The following is a 19,851-nucleotide window of genomic DNA, read 5'->3' on the forward strand; positions in this document are numbered from 1 at the left end:
CAATCTCGGTCTTGGCCCTTTCAATATTTTGTTCTGCGAGGGCGGCGACATCCGAACCAGTGGAAAGGCACCCACCAAGGCCAAGACTTTTGCGTCTAAACGACTCTGGCAGCTGGTTGTAACCTTTTGTCGTCCTCATTCCACTCTCCCCACCTTCATTATGCCATCTGCCAATCAATCTTGCACGCGACCAACAGCTTTACGAGTATGCCATGTACCTTCGAATCCGTCCCGTTGCCACCCTACAGATTGGCATTTTGGTGAGAGCTTTTGGACTGTTTTCCTATTTCTATTTCAAGCTCGACCTGCGGTATGGATGTGCAGGTGCTTGAACCACGCTCTGCGACTCGTCAAAAGCTCCCGCTCCCCATCCGGACATTATCCGCTTTGTGGAGAGCATGGGGGATGTCTGCAGATGCGAGATCGATTTGCGAAGCTAGGTATCCTGCCGACATGGTCCAGACAAGAGAACGACGTCAGGGCTACTGCATACTGGCTCAAGCTATGTGCCTAGGTAAGCTGATCTATAAATTGTGTCTTGCCCCTCGGGATGTCTAGCTTGCGAGAGCTTGCGGTTGCATCTTCACTACTGCCTCTTGTTTCCTTGATCTGTCGGACAAAGGCTTGATTCAAAAATGGCTTCGATAAAGTCTGCTGCGTTTGTTGTGGCTCTGGCGAGCGCAGTGCAAGCTTCTCTCTACGGTGAAAGCAATCAGAACCACACTTGCATCCTTGGTAAGTAAGCGGACGTCTACTTTGGGACTATATCCGAGCTCTCGTCTTTCCACAATCATAAAAGATCTCACGAAATTTATCTTCCAGATCCCGCTGTCCTCTCCTGCTCCCCGCAGGCCACTCCCGACCAAGTCGACAGCTGTTGCACCGAGACTTTTGGTGGTCTTTTGCTCAGCACACAGTTCTGGGATACGTACACTGGACTCGAAGCTCAAGGCCAAAAGCTACCACCCAACACTTGGACGCTCCATGGACTTTGGCCCGACTTTTGTTCCGGAGACTTCACCCAGTAAGCGATTCCAGCTCTGGCGGCCGCCCATTTTGTAGAGCCAACCTTGTTGCTGATCACTTGTTTTCTAACTCAGGTATTGCGATTTGACTCGTCAATATGACCCAGCTCCTTCGCCCAATACCACGAATGGTTTGCCGAACGGCACTGTTGTACCTCCTTACACTGGGCCCAACATTGGCACGTTTCTCGAGCCCTTCGGACGGTACGACTTGCTGGATTGGATGAACACTTATTGGATCAACCAAGGTGGTCCAAATCACGACTTCTGGGGGCACGAATTCTCCAAACACGGCACGTGCTACTCGACCTTCGATCTGCCTTGCTACGGGCCTGAGTACGTCGAACACGAAGACGTGCTGGATTTCTTCCAGACGGCTATCAAGTATTACAAGCGATTGCCGACGTGGGAGTGGCTGAACGAGGTCAAGATCGTTCCCAGCAATAGCACGACCTACTCGTTGAGTGACATTCAGGGTCAGTTGGCGAAGAAGTACGGTGCAGTCCCGTATATCGGGTGTACAGGACCAAAGTATAATACCACGGCAGAAGGAATTGCGGCAAATAGCACTGACAGCGGCCGCACCGTCATTGATGAAGTGTGGTATTACATGCATGTGAGTAGCTTACCCCAGAAAAGGGCTGTACAGCCCCAGGATGGGTTCCTGGAAACGTAATGCTTGGGTTATCATGGCTAACGGTTACTGCTCGTGTCTAGGTTGTCGGGCGTCCTCAAGACGGCAATTCCATCCCGGTCAATGCCACGAGCCCAAACACCAGCTGTGCAACGGCTAAAGGTGCCATACACTACTATGAGCGTACGCCAGGCTCAGTTCAGGGAAGCTGATGTGTTGATTCATATACGTGCGCTGGTTCAAGGATATTTTCCCGTGAGATCATGTACAGAGGGAAACAGATAACGATAATGTACATAGCAAGGTATGCAACAGGGCTAGCAAAAGCGAACAAGAGTCCATATACAAGCAGATGCCGTGCAGTGAAGTCAGACGGTCTAGATCCATAGAATGAATGGCACGTCTATCGGGGATTCAGTCAAGGTTGTGCTATTTTGAGCAACTGGAGTTGGAGGGTAACAACCACAGGCAGAAGACATGTGACGAATGCCTGGGGCCTTCAGATGTAAATACTTCCGCCGAACCAGAACTTGAAGCATATAAGAATACTCTTAATCAGAACAACTCATATTGCGGTGTAAGCACTGCTCCGTTCACCTTTGATCATGGCAGTCACCGAGCTGGCGCGACTGCGCCTGCAAGATGGCACTGAAGCCTCATCTCCATCGCTACATGCCAACTTGGCCAAAGCAAAGGACGTCATGGAAAAGGCCAGTGGGTTTGAGTTCTGGTATTACCATTGCCTGGAAGAGCCGAATATCATCTTCATTCTAGGATCGTGGCCATCTGTCGACTTTCACATGCACCAATTCATCCCTGGTCCTCAGAATCAAGAACTGCTCGCTCTGCTCCAAGACCAGATCACGGTGGAATGGATGTTCCACCTGGACATTGACCAACGCATACAATCTCTGCCTCTCAAACACGACGTACTCTCAATTGACCGATATATCGTCCAAGCTGGTAAAAAAGAACGATTTCAGGCTACATTCGAAAACAACAAACACGCATTGGAGTCACACGTGGGGGAACAAGGGAGGCTTATCTGGGGGTGGCGTCTTGACAAAGGTTATGATCCATCGATCGGAGGCGAGAAACCAAAGGAGCAGTTCGTCCTCCTCAGTGGCTGGGATAGCATTGAACAACACCTGGAGTTTGCCAACACGGAAGTATTCCAGAAGTACAGTCAGATCAGGAGCCACATGGAGGAGGAACCGGATATCAAGCATGCGAGATTGATGCGTGTTGAGGAACTGCGGCGTTGAAGGACGAAGCTGATCTAGCTAGCGCTAAAGATCATTGCGGTCAGCACTTTCTGTTGTTTCTGCCGCGGCATCGCAAGGAAAGGCGCAGTCGGTGGTTGATTTGCTGCGAGGCATTTATTTATCATTATCTGGGGCGATCAACGGGTCCGTCGGTTCATCGCTGACAGAGTTGGGGCGAGCACGGAGCTCAAGCTGCCAAGCGGGGGAGCTTGACGCGGCCGCCAATTGCTCGTACTGTAGAGTGCCAGTGGCTCAAGAACAGCAAACGAAGACGAGGGGGACGAGCGAGAAGCACACTAAACCAGAGCGCTATCTGTCACATGAACCTTCTCCTCCTCGTCGAAGCGGTGGTGTTGGTAATATTTCATATCATGTCCCGCTGACTCCTGCTGCTGCTCCTCCCGCCTCTTGTACCTGACCTGAAAGAAGAAACAATATTTGTCGGACCTTTTACGCAAGATCAGGGAATTCAAATCGATCGCATATCCAGTGGACCTTGTTCTCCATCCTCAGCCACTACATACGAGCACGGGCAGCAACTGCGCCACGCCATCATTTCCCTCCACCTTCCAGGCACTAACTAGCCAGGTCTAGGCGATAGTCATCATCGTCAGCAGCCTTCTGTTTCCGCCAGGCCCACGCGGGAGCTGCAAAAAGCATACCTAAGGCAACGCTCCATTCAGACTTTTTGTGGGCTTTGCGGGCGCTTGCCTTGCCGCCAACTGGGTGCCAACCTGACGTTGACTGCTCTTACCTAAGGACTTTAAGGCTTCTTCATACGTTCACCGTGGCCATCCGTCAATCTGGCATTCTTCGCCTCACCTCTACTTTACCAAAATATCCCTTCTGTGCGCACAGTGACCGATCGAACAGGCCGCAGCTATTCGGTCACTGAGACGCCTAGCCGCTCGTTTCCGGACCAACCTTCTCGTCGCCGTACCATTGTCGGAGTCTCCAACGAACTCAGCCAGAATTCCCGCAGCCAGCGGTCGCCCGAGAACATCTACAGAGGCTCATCGCTGCAAACTGCGCCCATCTACAGAAAAGGAGGCAGTATGTCAAAAGTCGTGAGAAGTGTCAAAAATGTCACAAAGGGATATAGTAGCGTTCAGGTCAAGGTGCGAAATGGTAGGTGTCCGAGTCCATTGGCCTCTATTCACATACTAAATCGATAAAAAAAACAGCTACCTCCAACGATCCGTGGGGTCCGACGGGCACGGACATGGCTGAGATCGCAGCCCTTACATTCAACAAGTAAGATCCGGCTGACAAGCAGGTTGCTGCTGTGCTGACATCGCCTTCACAGCCCAAGTGACTTCTACGAGATCATGGACATGCTCGATAAGCGGCTGAACGATAAGGGCAAAAACTGGCGACATGTGCTGAAGTCATTGAAAGTCCTTGACTACTGTCTGCACGAGGGTTCGGAATTGGTGGTCACCTGGGCCAGAAAGAACATATACATCATCAAGACATTGCGAGAATTTCAATACGTTGATGAAGATGGGAGAGACGTGGGACAAAATGGTGAGCAATATCATGTCAACTACCAGAACCGCCCATGCTAATTGATGCAGTGCGCACATCTGCCAAGGAATTGACCTCACTCATTCTGGATGAAGACCGCCTTCGCAGCGAACGCTCCGACCGGAAGTTGTGGAAAACCCGTGTCACGGGAATTGACGAATATGCGCCTCAGGCTATAGCTGGCCCTACACATCCACAACGTCGACATACGGATCGGCACGCCGAATACCGTGAAGACCAGGAAGAGCGTGACATCCGGGAGGCGACAAGACTTAGCAAACTTGAGGAGGAGGAAAGGGCTCGAAAAGAGAATCAAAGCAGGAGCACCGATGAGGATGATCCAGCATTGATTAGAGCCATTCAGCTCAGTAAGGAGGAGGCAGATCAGCGCGCCCGGCAGCTTGAGGAACAGAACGCTTCTTTACTTTTCGATGATACTCCTGCGCCAGCGCCAGCGCAGAGCCAGCCAACTGGTTATAACCAGGGCTACCAGCAACAGCCCGCCGTGGATTGGTTCGGCAACCCCCTTCAACAGCAACCACAGAGCACCGGGTTCTTGAACAATCAGTATTCCCAGCCACAACAAACAGGCTATCCAAGCGGCTTCTCCAACGGGTTTCAACCTGCGCAACCGACAGGATATGATCAATTTGGTCAACAGCCATTCTTGCAGCAGCAGAACACCATTCAACCCCAGCAGACTGCTTTTCAGACCAACAACCCGTATGGCGTGCAGCCTTCCGGTGACTTGTTCGGAGCGCAAGCACCTCAACAGACCAACCTCCAGCCTGGCACCAACAATCCTTGGGCCTCTCCGTCACCCCAAATCCCAGATGCACTTAAACCGTTGCCCACTGGGTCAAACAACCCATTCGCCCAAAAACCACCGCAATCATCCCCTTCGCCTTTCGCTCGGCCAAGCACTCAACCTTCCTTGGGCACGCTGTACGAATCGCAGCCAACTACGCAATTTACGCAGCCTTCCCAACCCAACCCCATCACGAATTACTCGGCGCCGCAGCCGACCTTTCAGCAACAGCAGAAGCCGGTCAATCCGCAGCATGCCAAGCTTAATGCCTTACTGGCTTCCGGAGAAGGACAGGATACATTTGGAAATACAGGCGATTTGCGTATTCCTGCTCAACACACTGCACCAGGGACTTTTGTCAATTCGGCTGGGCAAGGCCTCGATCGCCTCCGTGCTGCTCAAACTGGCACCAATCCATTCTTTTCAGCTCAAGCTACTGGGTTCGGTCAGGGACAAGGCGGATTCGGCCAACAAATGCCGACTCAGACCGGGCCAGTGGGCGGGTTTGGCGGCGGATATGGCCAGCAGAATAGTAACCCTTTTGGAGCCCGGCCAGTTGGTCAGCAGGGCGGAAGTCTGATTGACTTGTAGACCTCGGAGGACAGCGATTGTGTTGACATTTTGGAGGGGTCTGGCTAAGAGATGGAATACTTTTGCAAACCGGTCTATCATGATACGAAATTGTCCCCTGGTGAACTATCGTTTATATATACGATGTATTGCTTGACAGGAGTTTATTGTTAGGGCTCGAGGATTGCCTCTCCGTTGCCATCGTATAATCATCATTTGAGCCCAAATTCTCACTGACGAAGATTCTTCATCCGCTGCTCCAGCTTGTCGCAAGGCTGGGGCATAACTTGGTACGGAGGTGTACGGAGCTGAGTACTCGGTATAGTCGTAGAAATATCTTGGGTGGAGGTGTGTGATTTAATTGAAGCCGCAAGAGGAAAAGCCCCTCAGCCTCATCAGCCCCAACTTCCCAATGCGGGCGGCAGGCGCGACAGGGTTTGATTGCTTCCGCGGGCCTTATGACGCCTGCGTTTCCCTTTTGTTTCCACCCTCTTTCGCGTCCTTTATCGATTCCTCCACACTCCTCGTGGTTTCGATGCGGAGGACTTTTGTGTGCTGCATCTGGTTATCGTCCAGCTGCGTCCATTCTTTACCAATTCGCAAGTTGTCCACTCATTTTGCCAAAGTTTTGTGGAGCAATCTCAACGAAATACGACGCACATTGTTTTGCATTGAACCCCATCAAGCTCGCTATCGGAAACCGCGAACGATCAACCTCCCCGCCGATGCGCTCGCATTTCCACTTTGTAGCCTGTCTGGCGACACTCTTTTCCTCCTCTCATGGACTCGAATTCACCTCCCCCAGTTCCGACTCGCAAATAGACCCAAGCAAGAGTTTGGTCATTTCCTGGTCTCTCAGTTATACCGATCCATCAACCATCGACCTTAAACTCAGTAACTCCGATTTGGGCACAGATCTGACAATTGCAACTGGGGTCGTCTCATACACTGGCTCATACGCTGTGCCAGCCGGCACTATACAAGGTTCTGGGTCTGGCTATGAGATATCGGCTGTTGGAAATGGGAATAGCCTTGCCCAGATCACTGGCTTGACATTTGGGAGCAAAAGTGATCAGACTTCCAGTGGAGGCAATGGCCCAGTAACCCTGATCACGACAGCGACTGTCATTCCAACGCCAGCTGCTTCCACCACTTCAGGTGGCCATGATGGGACGGATAGTAACGTCCCAACGGCGACCATCGACTCAGTTGGGGTTGTTACCCTGTCCGGAACAGTGACTGGAAGTAAAGCAACAACGTCCCCTTCCAACTCAGGTGCTGAGAGCAGTTTCGCAACTAGCACAACGAGCAGAGCAAGCAGCGAGTCGCCTGGCGCTGTTGCGCCAAGTGCTGGAAGTACAAACATCGCCAATGGTCAGAAACGACGGGGGAGTGAAGTCGTCCTCGGTGCTGCCGGTCTAGTGGCAGGTGTTGTCGCTCTTTTGGCATGAACTTTATATATACCTACTTGCTTTTAACCGCTGTACGCATGGCTCATGCTCTCACGATACATCTTTGACTTACAGCTTGGCCGGAGGCTGTGGAGGCCGAATATACTGTACATGTTAGGATTTCATTGGAATGCCAGATATGAAATGTTTGATAATTTGCAGCGGACGTCTCTTTCTGATCGCTTTGAAAAACTTGGACCGGCATAAGATGACAGACAGGGCAGAGGTGAGTGTCCGCGGTGTGTCGTCAACTCAAGTATGAATACTGGCAATTTGCGCAATTCGGGGTTTGTCATAAATGTGCCATACTGAGCAGATGGTCCTTTCTGCTTTTATCACCGGTCATTGCAAGTCTGGGGTGTCCAGAAGTTTTATTGGCCCCAATTTCCGCAATGCCAGCTTCCTGAAATTTTCAGGCATGAGATATTCGTGAAGGAAGCTACTCGGCATGTTGGAACAATCTGACCTAATAGATGTCTTACAAATACTCCGTACAGCCAAAGCTCTTCGAACAGAGAGTCCAAAATGCCGTGGACCGCTTTGGATTGCAAGGCTTCGGGTGGCGCCAATCAACCCCCAGCTCGCTAAGTTGCCGCTCCTCAGTGGCTGATCGGAGCATGATGGGCCTTTGTTCTCAAAGGATGGTAAACCTCCTTTGGGAGGAGAAGATACCCTTGCAAGATCCCTTCGAACATGGTGAACAGCCTCTTGTCGCTCTGAATGTTTTGCGTCGGACAGTACCGCTGCCCGCTATGGAGCAGGCTGTGGCGTGTAGCACTGCCCGGTCCGGAGGGAGCATACTACAGCTTGAAGCAGGCTTTTGTTTGCGCAGCCTCACAGGTCGGGTCGCGGAGACCCCAAGGCGAAACACTCAGGCATCACAGGGGAAAGCACTGCGGCCTAGCTGTTTCCCCCTCCTCAGCCGCCGTCCTCTAGTCATGCACAGGTTGTACGTCTCTTTGATTGATCCAAACCACCGTGTCTCAGCGCCGTTTGACGAGTTGACGGGAAATCGCAGCTGGTTCATACTGATAACCGGCAGAAGCACGACGTGACTCTCTCCCACGTATTCACGAACATCCCGCTATGCCGAATCCCCCCGTCTCACGAGCGCGTACCTCTACTCGAGCTACCCCTTCCGCGGTCAGGAAGCATAACTTGCCTCGCAAAAAGGGCCCGTCTTTGGAGGAATGGCATCGTGTCAAGCCATTGGTCCAGCGATACATGGCGGAGGGGAAGAAACAGAAAGACATCCTTGACCTTTTGTCGAAGGAGCATCAGTTTCAGGCGGCGTTGGTCATACAGGAATGTTGATGTGAACGCTTGCTGATACGCTTTACAGTTCTCACATGTTGAAAGAGAGATTGAAGCAGTGGGGAATGAAAAAGAACTCCACGAAAGAGGAACATAAGGCTCGTGCAAAAGAAGCAAAACGCTGTGCAGACTTGGGTCTTGCGCTGCCAAGCTGCATGGATACAGACGGTCGCCCGTATGCGTGGGATCGAGTCTACCGGCATTTTGGGTCGGATCCTCAATACAAGTGCTCCTGGCTGCAGAGCGATGTCGGGTGGAAAGCGATGTTATCGAAGGTTTGCCTGAAAGTCTCTCCTGTGGATCACAGGATCGAACTTGTGTTAAGTGAAGTCAGACATCATTGGTGTACCACGCTTGAAAGAACCGAAAGACATTCCTCTGTGAGGGCAAAACGTATCGCGATGATGCGTGCAGAAGCGGATCCCAGAGAGATCACTCTCGGGTTCCTCACGGCCTTGCAGCTCTTTCGGGGAGGAGACGAGGCACAGGCACACGGCCGACAAGAGATGAACAACGTGGGCCGCAATGTCCAGATAGCCCTCGAGCAAGGGGAGCCGAGTCTATTAATGGAAATTATTCATATGTTCACGGCGACGGCTTGGGCCAGGCAGCCTGACATGTTTGTCAAAGTTGTCAGATACGTCCGTAATCTGTCTGCCAATACTCGGTCGCTCGGGCCACGACATCCCTTGACAACAGTGTTAGATACCCTTATGCATGTCGGGCAGGACGCGGAGCTCCTTGATACGTTTGCCGAGCTTGCGCTCAAAGTCATGATGGATTCGGCCGAGGCAGGCGGGGACCGAGTGAAGCTCGATCGCGACTATATTTGTGCCGTCGAGACAAATTACATCTCCAGGGTTCTGTCCAGACTAGAGTGGTGTGATGCGAAAGATCTGGTCGAGACGAAGTTCAAGCATTACAGACGGACTCTTGGTGAGCACAATCGTTACACGTTGTCCATGCAGGCCTCGCTTGGCAGACTGTACTTGAAGAATGCCTCGCGAGCACGCGAAGCCAAGGAGACGAGCAACGAATCCATGTCGCGAGACCAAGCGGAGGAGATTTTTCTCAAGCTCGTGAAAAGAGGGGAGCAAAATTTCCACGACTACTCACGCAACGGCATCTACATCGGTGCAGCAACGGACCTGGCGAGGATGTACTTCGCGACACAAGAATTTGACAAGGCTCAAGACTATTACTGCAAGGCCCTGGTCTGGACAGCCATAAAATTCGGCCGCTCCCATCCCTATATCTCGGTCTTGTTGAGGGAGTTCAGAGCACTTCAGAAGCTGGGAGAGCTTGGTCTGGTCAAGGTGAAAATGGAGGGAGACGAGGAGGAGGAGGATGTTCAGGTGGTTTCAATTGCGAAAGACGATCCAAAAGTACAATTCGATTGTCCGGGATTGGAGGCTTGTGGAGAATCAGAAACACCCGACGGGCAGATCGACGTCGACTACAGCCATGCGAGTTTCGCAATGTTTGGAGATGACACGTTCTCTCAGCCAGGACTGGATTGGCTTCCTGACTCGACGAGTGGGACTGTGCCGGCAGTAAATGATGGCGATGAGGCCCTTCCTTCAGTGTTCTTGGACTCATACATGGACACTGCTAATCAAGAGTCCTGGAGTGAGACCATGCAGGGAGGATACGACACTAGTACATGGGATTTCAATGCTGCGGCGGCGACTGATGTTTCGCAAAACCTTTCTGCTCCGGCTATATCTGAGGGACCTGCCGCTGGTTCTCCACAAGATCTGTCCATCTTCTTTCAGAACGATCTGCCCGAGTGCAACTTTGACGCGGACGACATTGAGCAGCTTCTGAACTGGCAGTAGAAGCCAGAATGTGCCTTGGGCCCTGTGAGTGATGTCGAATTGTCGAATTTGGCTTTCGGGAGCGAGGCTGGGACCCCTTCCTCCCGTCGCGTAGCCGAGTCGTGGAGTGGATTGTCGCCCGCTTGGAATTCTGGTCGGCTACCAACTTTAAGATAGTCCGTGCGGCAGCTACAGGGACAACTGGACTGCCGTAACGGGAAGGTCATGGACTACAAGTTACTTGTACATCGCTATTTGAGTGTATAAGGACTTCGCTAGACGGTTTGAATGAGGCAGCACAAGACTTTTCTGCGGCGTTATCTTGTTCTCCTTTCAAGTCACGGTTGTCTGGAGGGTGAGAATTCATTCTGCAGGCCTATCTCGATATTAGACCTCTTGATATCAAACTGGGAATCGCGATCAGTGGCATTGAGCGGAACCAGGCAAATAGAGGGGAAATGATGAACAACGCGTAATCTTATACATTATGCAGCCCAACATCAATTCGCGCCACAAGGGCTTCGTGCCACGTTCAATATTCAGCTACTGATCGGTTCCTTCGGAGTCGTCGTATCTGAAAATACCTGGCAGCGGTGCTCATAACCTACGGGTAGACCCAGTGTCCAGTTCAGTTCCCCACCTGTATCGAGATATCCACTCTATCTACCATTTTGAGAGTGAGAACCCTTGATTGGTATTTTTTGGGAGCCTCTGGATGTCGATTCGGCAGCGATCTTGGTTGCGGAATGTTAGAGCATCTTCCTGGCTAGAATCCCATTCCTTCTTGAAAACACTTTGGTCCTAGAGAAAGATGGAGCACGGACCATCTGGAACGTGATTCTGGCCCCCAGGACGCGCTAGGCCCGGTAAGTAAATAGTTGGCAGGCACTTTCCTCGAGATTCTCTCTCGCTCTCTTCGATCCTTCCTCTCTGTTATTCTGCGGTTTACTTTCTCTTTAGTTGCATGCAAGCGGACAGTGTTCATGAGCTGGAAGAAATGGAACGGCAAAGCAATACATATCTTTTCTTCGTCACTGGAACTCTTCCATTGGCTGTTGCAGGCCAGTCCATGTCCGAGACGCCTACGACAAGACCTGGCTACGGACACCGATCAACCATCATTGGCCACGACAAAAGTTGTTGCGAAGGCACAAACATGGCCAAGTTGTTCCACCACAAGCCTCACGGGCTGTCAACCATCTAACCGAACTGAGCATGGCTGCTTTTTTGTTAACAACTTCTGTTCGAGTTTCCAGCTGATCAAGAGGTGCATATATTCTACGCAGGATTCATCTTCGCGTCCGGTCGTAAGGTTGTCTATTCGTTTGCACGCAACATCATCCTTTCATGAAAGATCTCTGCCTATGACTCTTGCTGCCTGACTAGCATCTTTCATCCGTCACAACTAGCAATCAGGCTGAGGTACCTAGTACCACTCTGCCCATGGCGCCCGCCAAATCCAAGCGATCTCGAAACCGTGCTCCAAGCAAAGCAGACTGGGACCGCATCAGAGAACCTTTTAATCAATTGTATTACCGCAAGGAGCTTCCACTGCCCGAGGTAGCTAAGATACTTGCAAAAGAATACAATTTCGTAGCAGGGTAGGCAACAACCCCCGAGTGCACATTACCTGCTAATCCCATAAGGCTGTCGATGTATAAAACCCGGTTGAAACAGAGACAGCTGGGAACAAGGAAGTACTTCAAAAAGGGAGAATTGGCCCCTGTTGCAAAGATTCTCCAAATCTTTGCACTTGCCGGGTTGAGAACGCCCACCGCGGTTCTTGATGGCCACGAAGTCCCGACACGTCGTGTGACGCGCCATTTCAGATCCTTGTTGGCTCACAATACAATGCGGGACTCGACAACCGCCAGGCCATCTCCAGAGAGGGCCTGTCTGCACATCCTGAAAACCTTCCAAGATCGGAATTACGATGCAAAAGCTGAGCGTCGTCATGGACAAGTGACCATGACAAAGATCTTTTTGAAACAGTCCCAAGACATGCACGACCTCGAGTTTGCGTTGATCCAAGTCAACAATTACTACTCCTGGCGACTTCACCAAAGCGACGACTACTTCCTACTACAGACCGTCAACGCCAGCCAGTGTGCCCACTCCAACGTATTAGATCCAGTCCAATTCTTCAACGCCGTCACAGATGCCATATTTGCTTGTCAAGGAAGAGATTTGCATACCAGCCGGGCTGCAATGGGATATATTCGTCGCCAAGCACCGATAGTACTGCAGGGACAACATCCAACGTTGCTTGAGCGTCTGATATATGAGTGCATTCGGCTGGAGAACCCTCACAGCAGTCGACTGAGGTGCGGGGTATATTCTTTCCTTCTCAGTGTAGCCAGGACCATTCTTCAAGAAAGCCATCCCGTATCGATGATTCTGAAAGTGCTCCACAGCCCCGAGACAGAACAAATGTCAGCATTACTGCTGTTGGAGATGATGTGTGATGTTGCCCGGAGACAAGAGGAGCACGATTCGGAGCTGGTCCTCGTTTTCGAATTTGATATAGCCAGGGCCATTACCAAGCATGAGGATTTCAATACAGCCATGGAATGCTGGTATCGTTTGCTGCAGGGCAGTGTGGACACATTGGGCGAAAAGCATGTATTCTGCAGAGAAGTGCTGTACCAGATTGGATATGTCCATTATCGTCACGAGTTCAACAACCAGGCAAGGAAATTTTGGTTACAAGTTCTGGAGCTAGATGATGCCCTCACCCAAGGTGGTAATGACGTAGCAATCATTACCATCGATGCTATCGAGTGCCTTGGATGGATCTGTGAGAAGTCGGAAGACTTTTCAGGGGCAGAGGAGTGGTATCTCAAAGCTTATAATGCTGCTTGTCACCACTGGGGCCCGGAGGACACCACAACACTGACCTATCTTCACGAACTGAATCGGATGCGGGCAACACTGGGAGGGAGCGAGAATGTGTCTAGGGTCGATCATGCAAGTGACGAAGATGTCTTTGAGAATCTTCAGATGGAGATCGACCGACTGCAGTTGCGAGTTGAAGGATCCGAGAACCTCGAGTTACACGCTGAGCCATGGAACGAGTGGGACAACGATGTCGTTGGTGCGAAGAACAACACCAATTCTTTGAACCGCAGGACCACGGATGTTGCGACGCCTACCAGCCAAACACCCGGTCAGGATGGCCATCAGAATCGCCGAGTCGAGTTCGCAGACGCCAATAACAGGACATCTCATGATTCCGGACCATTCTGGGACGTCACAAACGACCTTGGATCTCGGACCGATCATGGACCCTCAAAACCTACGCAGCCATTGGAAGGCCTTGCGCTGGATGAAACGGGTTTGATGTCGCCTTTCTCGACTGGAGTGTACGGACTGGGCAACGACACCCTAGGAGCATTCATGCCTGAGAAACCCAGTCTCCCATCTTTGCTACCGGCAAGTGGGCAAGGTCTTATCACTGCGTTGCCATACATTGAGACTCTCCCCACACTCATGGACGACCCTGAATTCCAAGAATGCGACGACGCTGAAAATACTGGTGGCGACTTCGCTGCTATTGACCCAATGACCCTCGATCCCGAATTCCAAGAGTTCGTCAATACCGGGAATACGGGTGATGCCTTTGACACTGATCCAATGTTCCTCGATTTCGACGGCGACTTCAACTTCAGCACCCTGGATACTGAGTTCTCCGACGGACGCGACCTGCAAATGTACCACGCGATAGAAGGCCAGGACCAATACGAGGAGCAAGATTTTTTTGCATTGTGAAAATAGAGGACACTGACGGGCGTCGGAAAGGTATCTAGGTATTCAGGGACATGACACAGAGCCGACGCCATCTTAATCGGTGCAGATCGGGTGGAAGGCGTCAGGGGAGAGTACCGAACAGCGGAGTCTGCACAAATTTCGGACGAATGTTTCTCTGGCGAAGGATAAATGGAAAACGGCATGAGGATTGGGACCACGAGACGTCAAGAGAGAAATGATAAAGCGGTTGGGCGAAGTTTGGGGAGTACTGGATTCTGGTTGAAGTGAGAATGGAGATTTCTGTCAATGTACCAGAGTATTTTTTTGTTCTCTGGGTAGGTCGAATGAATGATACACACCTCTATCAAATACATGCCTCTAGATTCCGTTTTCGAAAAGGGACCAACATTCTATATTAATACCGGCAAGTAATTCTAAACATCTCCATCTAGATTAATATACCGCATCTTCTCAGACCATACATGTCTATCTACCCCTACATCCTTCACAGCTTCACAACTCTGTACCTTCGCGGCCATCAGCCGGACTATACTTCTGCCTCAGGCGAGCGTGATCTAATGCAGATGTCCGTATGCACGGCGTAGCTGGCGCAGCCAGTATTTCCGGCGGCGGCGTGACCAAGCGAAGAACTTATAAGTTTGCATGTTCGTGATTGCTGCCGTGGTGACGATAACTCTGTATCTTTCGCAGGGCTTTTGAATGGGGTCAGGGGATCCCGTGAGAGCTGGCTGATTGTTGTCCTGGTAGTGAGTCGGTGGAAAGACTGGGGTTGGACTTTTCCGCAGAGGCTGGGTGGGGCGGAGGTGGAGGCGGTCTTTTGTAAAGGAGGGAATGTTGCGATATGGATTTGCAGGGCTATGCGGATGGAGCTGGGACGCTCGGTTGGTGGTGGTGTTGGTGTCGGTTTCGATGTCCATGTCCGTGTCTGGGTACCAATGATTCCACCCAGCTTCGACATAAGATAGACCATGCTCGCCTTTGAAAGTCGTAGCCTGTCTTTGCCGATTATGCTGGTTGCTTCGGAACGTCCAGAATACCACCGCATCGACACCTGCCTGTATCAAAGCGAGACAATTCCCACACCCCTCCACCCGTTCCGTCCATCACTTGAACTCAACGAAGCCTCACATTTCCAACCCATCTCGCGCAAATATGGGTCTTATTCACCGCTTCATCTTCCACTCATACTCAACCGGCAAATCCATACCCACCCGCCTCGCCGTCAACCGCACCCTCTCCTCCTCATCCATGCCCATCCCCGGGTTATACCTCTGCAGCAGCGTGCCGTACATCCTCTGGGCGCGCAGGTACATGACGAACTGCTCGAGCTCTTGCAGGCGGGCGAGTTGTTGGTCCGTCACGGCGGCCCCAGCGGGGGTTGCCCCGGTGGAAGTGTTCCCAGTTTGCTGCTGCTGCTGCTGCAGGTGCGAGCGGATCGAGGCGTGGATGGGCGATCGAGGCAAAGTGTGGCGTGGTTGAGGCGTTGGTGGGAGTTCGCGCAGGATGCGGCGGTAGAGCGTGCGTAGGGACGGAGTGCTGGCGGTTGACATGGTGTAGATAGAGACGATATTGTTGAGGTATATACGGAATAGGATGAAGATGAATTGTTAAGGTCTGAAGATTGAACAACTTGAATGGGGAAGAACTTCAATTGGGGAAGTTGAATTGATTTTCTTCGCGGCAAAAGGCGCCGAGGGAGAATCATACACAGTTCCGCCGCTTTTAGATACATTAATCTCCCACTCATTTTCCAGCATCAGGTTGATAGGACAAGGTAAAGGGGAATTCTAGCAACTGAACGTGCGCTTGGACGCTGGTAGCCTTCCGTGTCATCTACTTAGCCAATTCCGCATGTTTGTTTGTTGGACAAGCTCCTGGAACGGCCTCATCAACGTTTTCATGACCACAGTCTCCTTCCATCAGCACAACCTGAATAGCCACGACAACATTTGGGCTACTGCTCATTCAGCCACTTGTACACAACCCGCAAGTCCTTTCCAGCATATCTCGGATCACCCGCCACTTCCTCCAAGGTCTTCAGCGTCTCAAGCGCAACCACGGGTCTCGCACCGACCATCTTAGCCAACTGCACGCCCAGCGTTAGATCCTTCTGGCCCAGTTCTATCCGAAAACCACCATTGTAGTCATTGCTCGCGGCGCCGCCGGGCGTGACGCCTGGCACCGGGTTGTTCTTGAGCGTGATCCAGCTCATGCCGCTGCTGGAGTTGACCGTGTCGATCAGGTCGTCCATGTTGAGGTTCAACTTGGCGCCGATGTTCAGCGCCTCGCTGGCGACCAGCACGTTGTTGATCGACATGTAGTTGTTGATGGTCTTGAACGCCGTCCCCGTCCCCACGTCGCCGCACCGCCTGACCCCGCTGCCCATGTGCTCGAGCAGCGGCTTGATCTTTGGAAAAACAGCCTCATCGCACCCAACCATAATGGTCAGCGTGCCTGCTTTGGCTCCGAGCGGCCCGCCGGAGATGGGGCTATCAATGAACGTGAGGTTGCCGAGCTGTGACGAGGCGTCGCGGACTTTGTGGATGATTTCCAGGCTCATGGTCCCGCACTCCATGGCAATCTTGGCCTGCGAGGCATCGGCCTGCTTGACGCCCGCGAGGATACCGGTTGATGGGTCGAGGTAGACGTTGTCACAGGCGGCGTCGTTAGGTAAGACCGTTATAATCGTATTCTAGGGGCAAGCTCTCAATCTTAGGTCCTACCTTTGCGTGGGGACATCGAAACATTGAAATACTCACGGCCTTCTGAATCGCTTCGCACCCGTTGGCCGCAACGACCACCGGCCCTACATCCTTCATTTGTTCTTGGAACCCGGATATCGCGGCCTGAGACACATCGCTCACCACAAGAGTCATGTCCTTGGGCATTTTGGTGCGTAAATTGACCGCCATGTTGTAACCCATCACCCCCAGGCCTGAGTTTCGTTGGCAAGGTGTACACCTAGAGTCGAGGAAAGGGGATGCTTGCCTATGAAAGCGACGGCCTTCTCTGGCGCCGTCATATTGTCCTTGTCACTTTCTCTGTTCCCCTGTCGTGACTGATCTCAATGTTCTTCCCACGTATTGCGATCAGGACTTTGGCTTTGGTTCCTTTTCCCAACTTGAGTCACGAAACGGTGGTGTGGCCTATTGCACAACAAGCACAATCTTTGGATCTCGGGAAAATTAGCATGCATACGGGGAGAGAGAACGTCTCTAAACCCAGCCAAAGGAAGCTACTCGCCCCTTCATCCTCGTATTTCTGGCATTTACCAGCAATGTCGGGGTACGCCGCCTTGAATTTCGCCTTCCCCGCGAGGAGAGCATTCAATACCTAGTACACGACACGACGACTGTGTTTCTCCGCATAAGTCGTACCGTATGCAGATTTACCCTCGGCTGGGGAACCGTGATGGATCCATCTCCTTCCGGGGGTTTGGTTTGCTCCAACAAGGCTTTGGAGAAGGGGGGTTTTGTTTCGCCATAGATCTCGTAAGTCAGCGATGACAACTAGGTAGTCAGTTATGACTATAGTCACTGGCCACGGCCATCCCTTGACTATAATCACAGATTAGTGACTATTGACAAAGCTTCCTGAGTTGAGCATAGTCTGACTTTGGACCATGGTCTCGCTGCGCTGATGGAGTTTTCGTCCAAGGTTATTCGACTTCGTTGCCATGTTTGGCTTCTACGAGGTCTATCGGCTCCGACGACTCCATGACGGTCGCCTCAAAGAGCGCCATCCTGATTCCCTGTGCCCACGATCTTTGCCAGACGTGTTCAACCGCCATCGTTCGTCCCATCCGTCTTCCCTTCGCCCGGCACTGTGCATGCTGCCGTCCACCAATTCGTCCACCAGGTCCGTTTGATTCCTCAGTAGAACGGGATCCGTACTTTCCTTGCCTTCTCTGGGTCTCTCATAGCATGAAAAGTTCAATATATGATCTCCAGTGATCTGATCCTTCTCGTCCTGCACGATGTCGACATTTGGATCGCTAGCTCCCAAGTGTCTGTGAGCTTTGCGGAAGTCATCCGTGGAAACAAAGTCGAGTTGTAATACGTGGTTCTCAATTCCGGCAAAGATTGTAGGCGAGGTTGATGAAGGGCTCGACAGACAATAGACGCTACCCCGGTAGCGCTGAGAGCGTTTGCGAGGGTGACGTGGGAGTGGTTCCCAGAGTCGTTCACCAATGTTGACCGTCGGAGTGAGAAAGATGTTTATGTCTCTCTGCGGCGTCGGACGCTTGACAGTCTGAGGTGGTCGCGCATTTAAATACGAGTAGGCCCTAGCTCCCGGCATGCGGAAATCAAAGGACTTCAGACAACCGTTCTGATGGCTGCCGGCGAAGAAGCGTTCGTGGCCAACTGGGAGGAGAGAAAGGATTTGCCCGTCGTCTACGGGATCAACGTACTCCGCTACCGATCTCCGAGGGACTCTAATGTCATAGAGTCGAGCGATCCCGTCGGTCCAGCCGGACAGGAACAACTGTTGAGGACGGCTTCCGCTGAATCCCACGTCACCTAGTGGGGCAATGGTATTGGCGCTATGGCGGCCCGCCCACGGATGACTGGACTCGGTGAAGGACATTGATGCAGCAACTGGTGTCGGAGAAAGACCACTAGGGGTAATGTCGTAGATACTGATCGGTGCACGTTCGCGTCCTTCGAGGAATTGGTTGCCAGTTGCAATCGTGTTTTCGGACAGAAATTTTACACATCGCATCCTTGATCGAAGCTTGTGCCTTTCTTCCACCTTAAAGGAGCTCATGGGCCGCGCAGCTTGGTCTGGACTGTGAACCGTATAGATATTGATGCAGCTGTCTCCACAAGCTGCAAGGAGAGGCTCGGGATTCTGACTGATATCTAGACAGGTGAACTCGTTAGGGAGGTTGGTATAGCGAGACTTTTGCGTGAAGATGTCGGGGTGCGAGGAAGTCTCGACACGGACGACCTCGCGGTTTGCTCTTTGAAGGACGATTGTCTCGCCATCTAAATTTTGATTCTGATCGGGACGCAAAAGTCTTACATCCAGAATATCCAGGTCTTGTCTGTGATCTTCTGGGACCCTGAATGAGGTCCAAGTGGTCACGCCGTTGTGAATAGTTCGAAGCTGCAATCTCCCCGCTGCTCCCCACGCAAGCACTTCTTTCCGGTCTGTCCATGACCCTCCCTGCCATGTCTCGTAGCTATCGATGGCTGGTCGATAGCCTACTGGAAGACCGGGAGTTTGTGGGCGTGGATGCTCGCTATTATCAGCCGGTGGGCAGCATTCTCTAGCGACGAAAGCCCGGCGGTCCCAGGCTCGCGATCGTGACGTCAAGGTGCGCGCGACATCTTGCCAATATGGTGGTGAATCGATTGTTGGGAAAGCCCTTTGCACAAATGTTCGAAAGACACTATAGTCATCTGCTGAAATAATCGAATGGATCTTGTGGTTTGCCAGCGAGAGGTTGATGATTGATGAAGCGGTAGGCAAGTGGCCAATGATCTGTTGTATTACCTCTACGGGTAGATCTTGAAGCATTGGAGAAAGTGTTGTAATTCAAGAAAGGTGAACGCTTTAGCATCAGGATGAAGGTCTCCGATTGTTTTCTATGATAAAGACGAGTTCAAGTTGCCTCTTGGTCTAGCTCTCGCCATCAAAGTCTACAAAATGGAAATCCGCCTCTCAGC

The 19,851-nt window shown here is 51.8% G+C and overlaps 9 protein-coding genes across 9 annotated transcripts; 6 read left to right on the forward strand and 3 right to left on the reverse strand.

Annotated features, from left to right (window-relative positions):
- Positions 1-635: 635 nt before the first annotated feature.
- Positions 636-1,871, forward strand: Z520_04037 (uncharacterized protein; the record flags this gene model as incomplete). The annotated part of the gene is made up of 4 exons (XM_016774547.1): positions 636-735; positions 823-1,024; positions 1,101-1,641; positions 1,743-1,871. The coding sequence occupies 4 exons, from the start codon at positions 636-638 to the stop codon at positions 1,869-1,871; spliced, it is 972 nt and encodes a 323-aa protein (XP_016634474.1).
- Positions 1,872-2,264: 393 nt separating this feature from the next.
- Z520_04038 (uncharacterized protein) lies at positions 2,265-2,924 on the forward strand (the record flags this gene model as incomplete). Its single annotated transcript, XM_016774548.1, has 1 exon — positions 2,265-2,924. The coding sequence occupies one exon, from the start codon at positions 2,265-2,267 to the stop codon at positions 2,922-2,924; it is 660 nt and encodes a 219-aa protein (XP_016634475.1).
- Positions 2,925-3,979: 1,055 nt separating this feature from the next.
- Positions 3,980-5,850, forward strand: Z520_04039 (uncharacterized protein; the record flags this gene model as incomplete). Its single annotated transcript, XM_016774549.1, has 4 exons — positions 3,980-4,052; positions 4,109-4,178; positions 4,231-4,451; positions 4,502-5,850. The coding sequence occupies 4 exons, from the start codon at positions 3,980-3,982 to the stop codon at positions 5,848-5,850; spliced, it is 1,713 nt and encodes a 570-aa protein (XP_016634476.1).
- A 704-nt stretch (positions 5,851-6,554) lies between these two features.
- On the forward strand, positions 6,555-7,280 carry Z520_04040 (uncharacterized protein; the record flags this gene model as incomplete). Its single annotated transcript, XM_016774550.1, has 1 exon — positions 6,555-7,280. The coding sequence occupies one exon, from the start codon at positions 6,555-6,557 to the stop codon at positions 7,278-7,280; it is 726 nt and encodes a 241-aa protein (XP_016634477.1).
- Positions 7,281-8,366: 1,086 nt separating this feature from the next.
- Z520_04041 (uncharacterized protein) lies at positions 8,367-10,432 on the forward strand (the record flags this gene model as incomplete). The annotated part of the gene is made up of 2 exons (XM_016774551.1): positions 8,367-8,572; positions 8,623-10,432. 2 exons carry the CDS (start codon positions 8,367-8,369, stop codon positions 10,430-10,432), a joined length of 2,016 nt encoding a protein of 671 aa, XP_016634478.1.
- A 1,422-nt stretch (positions 10,433-11,854) lies between these two features.
- On the forward strand, positions 11,855-14,179 carry Z520_04042 (uncharacterized protein; the record flags this gene model as incomplete). The annotated part of the gene is made up of 2 exons (XM_016774552.1): positions 11,855-12,012; positions 12,058-14,179. The coding sequence occupies 2 exons, from the start codon at positions 11,855-11,857 to the stop codon at positions 14,177-14,179; spliced, it is 2,280 nt and encodes a 759-aa protein (XP_016634479.1).
- A 1,163-nt stretch (positions 14,180-15,342) lies between these two features.
- Positions 15,343-15,729, reverse strand: Z520_04043 (uncharacterized protein; the record flags this gene model as incomplete). Its single annotated transcript, XM_016774553.1, has 1 exon — positions 15,343-15,729. The coding sequence occupies one exon, from the start codon at positions 15,727-15,729 to the stop codon at positions 15,343-15,345; it is 387 nt and encodes a 128-aa protein (XP_016634480.1).
- A 404-nt stretch (positions 15,730-16,133) lies between these two features.
- Z520_04044 (uncharacterized protein) lies at positions 16,134-17,091 on the reverse strand (the record flags this gene model as incomplete). The annotated part of the gene is made up of 2 exons (XM_016774554.1): positions 16,134-16,871; positions 16,939-17,091. 2 exons carry the CDS (start codon positions 17,089-17,091, stop codon positions 16,134-16,136), a joined length of 891 nt encoding a protein of 296 aa, XP_016634481.1.
- Positions 17,092-17,875: 784 nt separating this feature from the next.
- Positions 17,876-19,702, reverse strand: Z520_04045 (uncharacterized protein; the record flags this gene model as incomplete). Its single annotated transcript, XM_016774555.1, has 1 exon — positions 17,876-19,702. One exon carries the CDS (start codon positions 19,700-19,702, stop codon positions 17,876-17,878), a length of 1,827 nt encoding a protein of 608 aa, XP_016634482.1.
- Positions 19,703-19,851: the final 149 nt, after the last annotated feature.

Source organism: Fonsecaea multimorphosa (genome assembly GCF_000836435.1).
Source record: "Fonsecaea multimorphosa CBS 102226 unplaced genomic scaffold supercont1.6, whole genome shotgun sequence".
NCBI lineage: Eukaryota > Fungi > Ascomycota > Eurotiomycetes > Chaetothyriales > Herpotrichiellaceae > Fonsecaea > Fonsecaea multimorphosa.